This window comes from Chenopodium album, chromosome 1 (assembly GCF_948465745.1).
Source record: "Chenopodium album chromosome 1, dcCheAlbu1.1, whole genome shotgun sequence".
In the NCBI taxonomy this organism is placed as follows: Eukaryota; Viridiplantae; Streptophyta; class Magnoliopsida; order Caryophyllales; family Amaranthaceae; genus Chenopodium; species Chenopodium album.
Genome location: NC_137834.1, coordinates 57,173,547 through 57,183,870, shown reverse-complemented (window position 1 = coordinate 57,183,870; position 10,324 = coordinate 57,173,547). Strand labels below are relative to the sequence as shown.

The following is a 10,324-nucleotide window of genomic DNA, read 5'->3' as shown; positions in this document are numbered from 1 at the left end:
TTTCTCTTTCTAGCTTGTCTTCTATGACTTCTTTTCCTTCTCAAATAGAGATGGAAACGGACCGGATCTGGACATGACTTGTTCATCCATTTTAAGGACATGGATCCAGATCCGGATCAGCGAATCTAAAATTTTAGGATCCAGATCCATCGGATCTAACAGATCCACGGATCCAAAACCTGTATTTTTTTTGTTTTAAAATTTTATTACTTTTAAGAGTTTTGTTTGTGTAAAATGATATAGGAGTGTTCAAATCCGGGTACCCGGGTTTTCGGCTACCCGAATCTTTGGTTAATTTTAAAGTCGGCCCATGTCCCGACCCGAGAAACTCGGGTACCTGGGTTTCGGGTACCCGATATTCTCGGGTCGGGTCATAGGGTACCCGAATTTGGTATAATAGTAATGTGATACCCAAAATGTGAAAAATATTAAATAATTTATTAACCAAACTTCACACAATTAGAAGAATTGAAGTACAACTAAAATGCAAATAAATTATCAATAACACAAACCAATTGAAATTTACAAAGAATTGGAAGAAATGAAATATTTACATTTACATTTTTTTCATCAAAACCTTAAAAACACTCAGATCTCACCTTCATTACCACTACTCAACTAAAAATCCCTAAATTTCTTATCTACTCTTTCCATTAACCGCCGCCGTGGAAGAAGACGATGATGGGAGTGAAACGCGTCGGATTTGTGAGGGACGAAGAGGCAAAACCAGAGATTGTTGGAAGGGTCGAAAACTACGTTGTGGGTTGAGACGAAGTTGTGAGGGGTGGGATTGGGTGTTACGCGGGGACCTAGAAGGTTCATGAGGGTGCGGTTGATTGTGCCGGCGTCGGTGACGAAGTTGAGTGCTGTATTTTTGACACGTGTTTTGAAGGGTAATGAGAGAGAGAGAGGGAGAGGGAGGAAAAGTATTGGAAGGCTGCGTATTTGTTTGTTTGAGGGAGTAAAAAAAAGCAACCCTAAGAGGCTGAGTGAGTGAGTTAATGGGTTGGGCTAAGTTGAGGGAGGATTTTATTTTTTCTTTTCTGTTTATTACCGGGTACCCGAGAAAAATGATTCGCGTCCCATGTCCCGACCCGAGAACTGTTTATTTTGGCGGGTCAGGTACCCGACCCGAAAAAAAAAGACAAATTACCCATCGGGTATTTTGCGGGACATTGGGTAATCGGGACGGGTCAATCGGGTCGGGTTTTTTTGAACACCCCTATATGTGTGTGTGTGTGTGTGTGTCCATTATTTTTTATTTTGACGAGAATTAAATCATTTAAAGTTTAGTTCAAAAAATAATTACAAACAAAGTATTTCATTGCAACAAGGAGGAAATTACGCATCCCAAAGCACATTTTATATGCTAAATATATATAATTGTGTAAGAGTAAAAATTATAAAAAGTTGATATTGTGAAAGTATTTTATTAGACGAATCCAATAAGATCCCATGACTATATTTTACTTAACGTATAAATCTATATTATAAGGTCAAACAAGAGTGATGAATAGTGCAAAAACTCCATTGTTGCAATATTAATAGAACGGAGGAAGTATGTAATAATAGAAAAAAAAAATATAGGTATATATTTATATAAGACTAGTCAACTTAATTAGACATAAATCTTAAATAATAACATAATAAATATATTTAAAAAATTTATAAAACGAATCAACAGGTCGGATCCGAACCGGATTTGGATCTCAAAAAAGGATCCAGATCCAAATCTGGTCCATCAAAACGGATCCAGATCGAGATCTATCAATTTCAAAAATTAAAGATCCAGATCCTGTAAAATGGATCTGGATCCACCGGATTTGGATCGGATCCAGGATCCGTTGTCATCTCTATTCTCAAGGTTAGATTTCTAGCTAGGGAAAGGGGGTGAAGAACTTGGTGTAGTTTGGATTGAATGGATGATGATTGACTGATTGCCATACATTGAGATGTTGGACATGTGCTAATTAAATTGCTCGTGTTTATTGTAGCGTTGTTTAATCCCGTTATTTCTTATTATGTCTAGATTAGTTGCACGAAAGTGACCTAGATTAGACTTCGATTATGTCCATCATCTTGCTAGGATAGTTGCACATGAGTTAATTATCTTGATTACTTGGTTAGGATTGCATGTAGTTGCTTCTATTAGTATGATTTTCATAGGTGCACAGGAGTGAATTATCTTAACACTAGAGGTATTTATAGTACTTTGAATGCTTCTAAGCTAATGGTTTCCACAAATTGTAATCGAGCTTCGTTTTATACAAGCGTATTACAACCATATGTGAGCACCACATTCCGATGGCAAGATTAGCAATGAGAGACATAAAGCATCAGATTAAACTTTATTTAAAGGAGAAACAAAAAACGACGTATACACCCCTTGCTCGTGTTTGGATTTAGTTGTCATGTTGCAAGTTCATGTGGAGTAGAAAATCAGTGAAATTGAGTGCAGCAGGCAAAAGATAAAGGAACCCTGTCACACAACATAATATACAACCCAATAGCTTTATACAGACATAGAAAGTAATACCTATATGTTTCTTACAAGTTAAGATCCTTGTACTTTCTATATCCTAAACCGAAATTTACAGGAAACAAAATAAATTTGGGGAGAAAATGAGAAAGGAAAAAACCTACAAGCATCACCTCAACCTTGTTAGGTGGGAGCATCAATTTCATATTGTTTGTATATACCAACTTCATACATTAATTTACAGGTTTTGTATCTGTATGTTTTTATTTCTAACTCAAACTTGCGTCCCTGACATAAGTGGCGGTGAAAAAGCCCTCATCATCTGGTTCACAGTCGCGAGATTGATCTACAGATTAAGTCCATAGATGGTTCTTGTATGATGAATCATGAAATTTGGATTACATGAGAAGGCTGTTCTGAATCAGGGTGCTCAACTTCTTCGTCAGATGAGGTTTCCAATATACTAGGGGTTTCCTGTAAGTTACGAAAATAAGGGATCAGAATCAGTACAAGAAAAATCACCAATACTGTAAACATCAAAGAATTCTGAATGAATGAGTGGTACATACATCTTGGTTCCTTTGTCGCCGTAGTCCAGTAACTGCCATCATGGTGACATACACGAGCATTAAAATTCCTGAGACTCGGAGCATTGCTAGCTGAAACCAAAGAACATAAGAATTATTTTACAATGCTTATTCAGCATGCTCTTTCCAGAAAACAGATTAATAGTTATATTTACTTACAATGAATAGGGGAAGAACAAACTCGTGATCATCAGCACCACCAACCACGATTGGCAGAGTATGTCGTAAAATCAGGAGACCAATGAACTGTAAATTAACATAACAAATAGATTGATGTCAGGAAATAGGTGGAAACAACAAGGCATGTTACATATAACAGTGACCGTGAAAGGAAAATGGTTCTTACAATCACTGCAACCGTGAAACGGCATAAGAGACTTCTTGAAGAAGGTTCTTCAAATTCATCTAGAAGATCATCATGATCAGTCGAAACTGCTTCCATTAACCGTGACTGAACTAATTCTCGTCTGCTTATCTGCCAGTTTCTCCTGATAAAAACACGCGCACTGTTTCAGTTAGTCAGTTTGATTATTGGTAATTTCATGTCTGTTTATATTTCATGTCATCATAGGTGAGGAATTACCTAAAATTCATAGGAATACGCCCATATCTAAGTAGAGGTGGGGGTGCAGAATAACCTGGTCTGAATGGCTGCAATCAGAAAAAACTCGAAATTTAGCAGCATTCACGTTTGTTTCTATATCATGTTCATGTAATCAGAGTACCGCGAAAATAACAAGGAATTGGAGCTGCAATAAAATGAAATCCAACCTGGTGGCATATTTCACAATTGGTGTCACCTTTCTCGTTACACCACCTCTGCACGCATCTGCGATGAGCATACTGCAAGCATTATATGAGCTTCTTCAGCATACATCTCTATGTTATTAACAACACTAATCGCCTTTAATAAAATTACTCGTAAAAACAAACACGACTCCAAATTCACTAGTTAAGACATGTGAAAGTCACCAAGGACAATCTATTTATCATGTAGTACTAGTAGTACTATCTTGGTTTCTTCAGCCTTTTACTTTAATATAGAATGCAATACAAATATTAATGTATATTCATGCAATCATGCTTCTTAAACAATTGAACATAAAGGAAACATGCATCTTACATAGGGTCAATTCATGTTAAAAATTAGCTTTTATTCTAAAAAAACGATCCTAATATAATATTCCCTCCGTCCCAAACTAATAGATAAAAATTTTACTTATCTCAAAATTATAATTCAAATCTAAGTTCTTGAACGGGATAGCATTTAAACTTTTCCGTATTACCCTTAATGATACCCTTATATCAATTCCATAAAAAGGACAAAAACGTATACTCCCTCCGTTTTAAAATACTTGCTCCATTTTTATTTTTTGCATTATTCATTTGTCCTACTTTGACTAATGTTTGTGATACATAAGAAAAAATATAGTCTCGTGAGTACTTGTTGGAATAATATCAATGAATAGATTATTAATTTTCAACTGTTAGAATTTATACTTGTTGATAATTAAAAATATTAGTGATCAAAAATTAGTTACAAAAATATTTAAAAACGGAGGGAGTATAAAATAATCAAAATAGTTTAGTTACATCAAGTCATGTTCCACCTAAAATCAAATGTGGCCTATTATTTAAAAACAAACAGAGTCTAGTAATACAAACCTTCAAACTACCAGAACAAGAACAAGGAGTCTCCATCTTAGAATCAAAATCCTCATCTTGGCATATCCTACACTCCACAACTTTCCTAGGAGATGATAACTCTGCATCATCTTCCTCTATTGGCATTAAGAACTCAACATCCTTGCCTTCTTCAATCTCTTTTGCTCGATTTCGACTTTCGATTGCGGCATGTATCGTTGATTCTGTAAGCAACCGGTTCACCAGTAATGCTAAATGATCACCCATCTTAAAAGTTACCACAACCCCAACTATACAACAACTTCACCAATGATCAACTGTATCCTGGAATTCAAACAAAAACATCTTATTATTGAGTTATACTACTATTAAACAATCAAGCCAACAAAAAAAAATATGTTTTTAGAAAATGGGGAATCAGGAAAAAGCTATGAAATTTAATCCCAGTTCATAAAAAGCAAAAAGATTTCACCTTTTTACACAAAAAAGATGAATATTTACAAATAATTAGAGGAATTAACAAAATCCCAAAAAGGGTGGAAAAAGGCGGCTGACTGAAAAGAAGAAGAAATCCAGAAAAGGGGGAGCAGGAAAAAGGAGACAAAACCCAGAAAACAGAAAAAGGTGTGATTTTTATGAATTAAAAACCAAAAAAACAGAGGATAAGAAAGAAAGAGACTTACAAAAGAGGGAAAGAATGTGTAAAAAAGGGTGAAATAATGAAGAATTAATGGAAGTATGAAAGAAGATGAAGCAAGAGATAGAGTAAGGTGGTTTTAACAAGGGAATAGAAATGCTAAGCAAAGCAAAGCATTTTTATTGAAATTTTGTTCTTTTTTTTTTTTTTTTTAAGGTTTGATTTGATGTTGTTCTTCTTCTCTCACGACTCACGTCATATATAAAGCTTTTGGGATATTTTTGTTGAAAATTATTTAAAAGAAAATGTTGGTGATCAATGAAATGAAAAGTGGGTTGAGACTATAACGGTGAAATCAAGCACCATTATCCCACTACTTTCGTCCACGTTGACCTTTTTTGTTAACCGTCTATTGTCGTGGCTATTGGTTACTGATGTTAGCCTATATTCCCTCCAATAATACACAACTGATGTACTATTATGGTAGAGATTTCGGCCTGCCTAAGTACTTATGAAAATAAATAAATAAATCAATCAAGTGATGTATTGTATAAATTTATGAAACAAATCTTATAACATACATCGATTTAGGGCCTGTTCTCATTGACTAAACTCAGCTGAACTGAACTGAATATTTTATAAGAGAAGGAAATTAGGAGCTGAGCTGAACTGAACTGAACTGAACTGAACTGAACTGAGCTGAACTGAACTGAAATGAGCTGAATTTCAACGTAAGAGAACAGGCCCTTAGATTATATCAATTGATCTTTAAATATTATATATACACCGTAACAAATCTAACAAGATATCAAGCGACTATTGAATTGAAGGAAAACTATCATTTATATAAATATGTAATAAACTATCCTATAATCCAATTTGATGTAGTACTAATATGGTACCTTAGCTAAATATTTAACTTTTAATCTAAAATTTTCGACTTTAACCCACCATTACACCGGCCTCATAACCTGACATTAAATTAAGCTTTTTTCCAAATTGTCCAAAATATATTGATTGGTACTAAATTAAAACCATGTCAACAATTTCACACTCGTTTGGTGAGTCTAAATAAATTTTACTTCGTACATCTTGTACACAATTTTTTTAGAGTTTTCATGTTTTGTACACGTGTAAGAAGTTAGTTATGTATGGATAATTTTGTCACTACATATGTGATTCCCGCCAAGGAGTTGGGAATTAGGTAGTGTATGGCCAACTCCAATTCCTAATGAATCTGCCTTTTTTTTTTTGTTGTCTTCGTTGAAATGTTTGATGACCATCTTTTAATCGTGGTCATGCAATACGCCAACCCCTCATAATATTCTATTTCTTTCTATTAATTATTTTTATTTTCTCTTTTTCTATTTAGTTGACTATGTATTTATTTATTTATTTATTATTTTTTTTTTTGACAAAGGATAAAAACACATTACATATCAGTAGAAAAGCAAATTGAAAGTGTCGCTGCTTCAGCCGCAATCTGGTGAGCTCGGTGTACTCGCCTTCTATCCGCCTTATGAAGGTTGCAGTATCTGAAAGATTTTCCTAGTAGTTTGATTTTGCGTATGATCCAAAGTAAGTGAATGTCACCCTGACTGTTGGGCCCGTATTATAATACGACCCATTACGTTTAGGGCATCAGTCCAAGACCAACGATTCAGCAAAAATAAGCAAACGGCTTGATTGGAGCAAACAAGGAAAGCAGCATCAAGGATATCAATCAAGGAGATACTTGCCAAAGATACACCTACAGAACAGGGAAGAAGATAAATCAAGAAGATCTTCCTCATTTTGAATATATTCTGAAGATATTTGTAAACCCTAGAGATCCCGAGGTATAAATAAGTGTAATAAGACATTTTCAGCATTCATGTACGCACATATACTCTAAAGATAATAGAATTACTCTGCATTTACCTACGGAGCTTCATCCCTACTGAAGAAGGAGGCTTGTCCTTACTCAGTATTGTATCTCTAAACTTATTCTCTGTTCACAATCGAATTCATTCAGTTTATTTATTGTTTGTTCACTGCTTATCTATTGCTTTGTTATTGCTTCATCATTAATTTATATGCTTTTGATAGTATGATTGTTATTACCCCTCAAACCCAGCAGATTCTCATATGTCCTTGTTGAGATTTGCCTAAACAATTTGGCGCCCACCGTGGGGCTGATAATCAATTAACCTACCAATCCGCAAAAAAAAAAAAAAAAAAAAAAAAAACGACATAAACACCATGTATGGGCACCAAGTACCCTTTACCATAGCCGAAATCAATGAGGGAATGAACGCATTCCGTCAAACCTTAGACCAACAAAAGAGCCAGATTGAAACACTGTTGGCCCAAAAGGTTCAAACCGAAGCCAAACTCACCAGTCTCACCAAACAAAACGAAGCCCTCCGTAGCCAAATACAATCAGTCGCTTCTAAAATCGTTAATACCAGAAAGAACACTGAAAGTATAGCCATGCAGCTTGATATGTCAGGTACTTTTCATACCCCCAATGGGGAAAAAGGATCTAACACTAGGGAAACAACCCTAGATCTAGACTCTTTGAATGCAGGAACCCCTAAGCAGAATAGCCAAGAAAGATCTTAAGAGGGAAAGATAAAGAAGGTAGTCAAAGAGTACCTCAAAGCAATCGAAGCCAAGATCGCCAAGATCCCTGGAATGCCAAAGCCCATGGAGGAGGAGGCGTCAGATGGCTATATAAAGTCTCCTTTCTCAGAAAAGATCGCCATGGTAGAAGTGCCAAAGAGGTTCAGCACACCCAACATGGCTATGTACGATGGAACAACAGACCCTGATGAGCACGTGTCCCTCTACAAACAGAAGATGATGACAAGCTCAATCCCTAGAGACATCAGAGAGGCTATCATGTGCAAGGGCTTTGGAGCCACATTATCAGGTCCAGCTTTAACTTGGTTCATTAATTTAGATAATGGGACAATTCGATCTTTTGCAGGAATGGTAAACCTATTCAAGGTCCAGTTCGCCAGCAGCAAGAAAATAGAGAAACAGTCATCGGATTTATACCGTGTTGTGCAGAGACATAGTGAATCCTTGAGGGATTATCTTAACAGGTTCAACAGGGAAAAGATTGGAATACACAAGTGTGATGCTCCTACAACCATTGAAGCGTTCAGAAGAGGGTTGCTAGATCACAGCGAGCTCTACAAGGAATTAACCAAATACCCCTGTACAACCTTTGAAGACGTACAAGCTAAGGCAATGGCCCAAGTCAGATTTGAGGAAGATGCATATGCAAGAAAAACTCCAGAGCTCAGAAAGGATGAAGATCGTCCGTCAAGAAGGAATAATAACTTCCCCAGGAGAGATCATCGATTCAAGCCATATCAGCATTCACGCTTTGATGAAAGATCAGTCAATGCTGTCGAAGGAGAGTTTTCTGATTGGAGGGAAGATCCTGAACTTCCACCCAAGTTGCATGAGTATTGCTTCAATGTCAACCCTGCAGGAGTAATAAGGACCTTAAACAAGATGGGAGATACTGTTCAATGGCCCAGAAGGAACGATAGACCTGGGGAGAAGAAAGATCCATCCAGATGGTGTGATTTCCATTCAGATATCGGTCACACTACTGATGAATGTGTTGCGCTCAGAAAAGAAGTTGCATACTTGCTAAAGAAAGGCTACCTCAAAGAGCTCTTGTCGAACAGATCTAAAGCTTCAGGGAAGGATAGAGAGTCCAAGCAAGGAGGCCCTCCACCTCCACCTCCAATTGTCAAAACTATCTGTTTCATACCTGGAGGGTCAGAAGTATGCGGTCTAACATATTCAGCAGCGAAGCGACATGCAAAAGAAAGCAACAAAGAGCAACCAGATAAGAGGGAAAAATCCAAGATAGACATCCCTATCATGTTTGAAGAAAGCGATACAGTTGAAGGTCATCATGACGGTCTAGTGATCTCACTCCCGGTTGGAAATTGCATGATCAAGCGAATCCTAGTTGACAATGGAAGCTCTGCAAATATCATCATGCTAGACACCCTGAAGCATATGAACATAGATGAGAAAAATATCGTCAACAAATCAACAATGCTAGTAGGATTCAGCGGGGAAACCAAAAAGACGAGTGGGGAGATTACATTGGCAACGTACGCAAAAGGGATCAACCTACAAGTCAAGTTCCTAGTAATCGACACTCTGTCTTCGTACAACATAATTTTAGGAAGACCCTGGATACATGAGATGAAAGCCGTACCTTCTACATACCATCAAGTCATTAAGTTTCCTACTAAATGGGGAATTCAAGAAATCAGAGGAGATCCTAAGGAAGCTAAAGAGTGTTACAAGATAGCGCTGAAGGCAACATCTGCAGAAAAGAGTTCAGCATAGCAATCAGAGGGTCAGCTGGGCCAAGAGAAGTTGAGCATATCAGAGGAGCAAGAAGCTACAGAAGTCCAGCTGAACCCCATACATCCAGATCAGAAAGTCAGAATAGGATCAGAGCTGAAAGCAGAACTGAGACAACAAATTTACAATTTCCTAGAAGAAGAGAAAGATGTGTTTGCTTGGACTCATGAAGACATGAAAGGCATTTCCCCAGAAGTTATCACCCACAAGTTAAACGTAGATCCAATGCATACGCCAGTAAAACAAAAAAGAAGGAAATTTGCGCCAGAAAGGAACAAGATCATCAATGAAGAAATTCAGAACCTACTGAAAACAGGGAAGATCAGAGAGGTAAAGTACCCATAATGGCTCGCCAACGTGGTGGTAGTAAGGAAGAAGAATGGGAAATGGCGAATCTGCATAGACTTTACTGACATCAACAAAGCTTGCCCAAAAGACCCATTCCCTTTACCGCATATCGATGCCACAGCAGGACACGAGTTGCTATCCTTTATGGACGCCTACAGTGGTTACAACCAGATCCTCATGCATGAGGATGATCAAGAGAAAACCACCTTCATTACCAGTCAAGGAATATACTGCTACAAGGTGATG

At 37.0% G+C, this 10,324-nt stretch overlaps 2 protein-coding genes across 4 annotated transcripts; one reads left to right on the top strand and one right to left on the bottom strand.

Moving 5' to 3' along the window:
• Positions 1–2,469: 2,469 nt before the first annotated feature.
• LOC145589487 (uncharacterized) lies at positions 2,470–5,545 on the bottom strand. 3 transcript variants are annotated; one of them, XM_081646110.1, is made up of 8 exons: positions 5,394–5,545; positions 4,732–5,034; positions 3,838–3,909; positions 3,650–3,717; positions 3,413–3,572; positions 3,226–3,312; positions 3,049–3,138; positions 2,470–2,953 (listed from the first exon to the last, which is right to left on the bottom strand). In XM_081646110.1, the coding sequence occupies exons 2-8, from the start codon at positions 4,975–4,977 to the stop codon at positions 2,864–2,866; spliced, it is 813 nt and encodes a 270-aa protein (XP_081502236.1). In that variant the 5' UTR covers positions 4,978–5,034; positions 5,394–5,545; the 3' UTR covers positions 2,470–2,863. The 3 variants fall into 3 exon arrangements, with proteins under 3 accessions (XP_081502236.1, XP_081502373.1, XP_081502305.1); XM_081646247.1 differs by having other exon boundaries at positions 3,413–3,554; XM_081646179.1 differs by lacking the exon at positions 5,394–5,545 and adding an exon at positions 5,183–5,382.
• Positions 5,546–8,320: 2,775 nt separating this feature from the next.
• Positions 8,321–9,712, top strand: LOC145633111 (uncharacterized). The gene has a single exon (XM_081685403.1). It carries the CDS (start codon positions 8,321–8,323, stop codon positions 9,710–9,712), a length of 1,392 nt encoding a protein of 463 aa, XP_081541529.1.
• Positions 9,713–10,324: the final 612 nt, after the last annotated feature.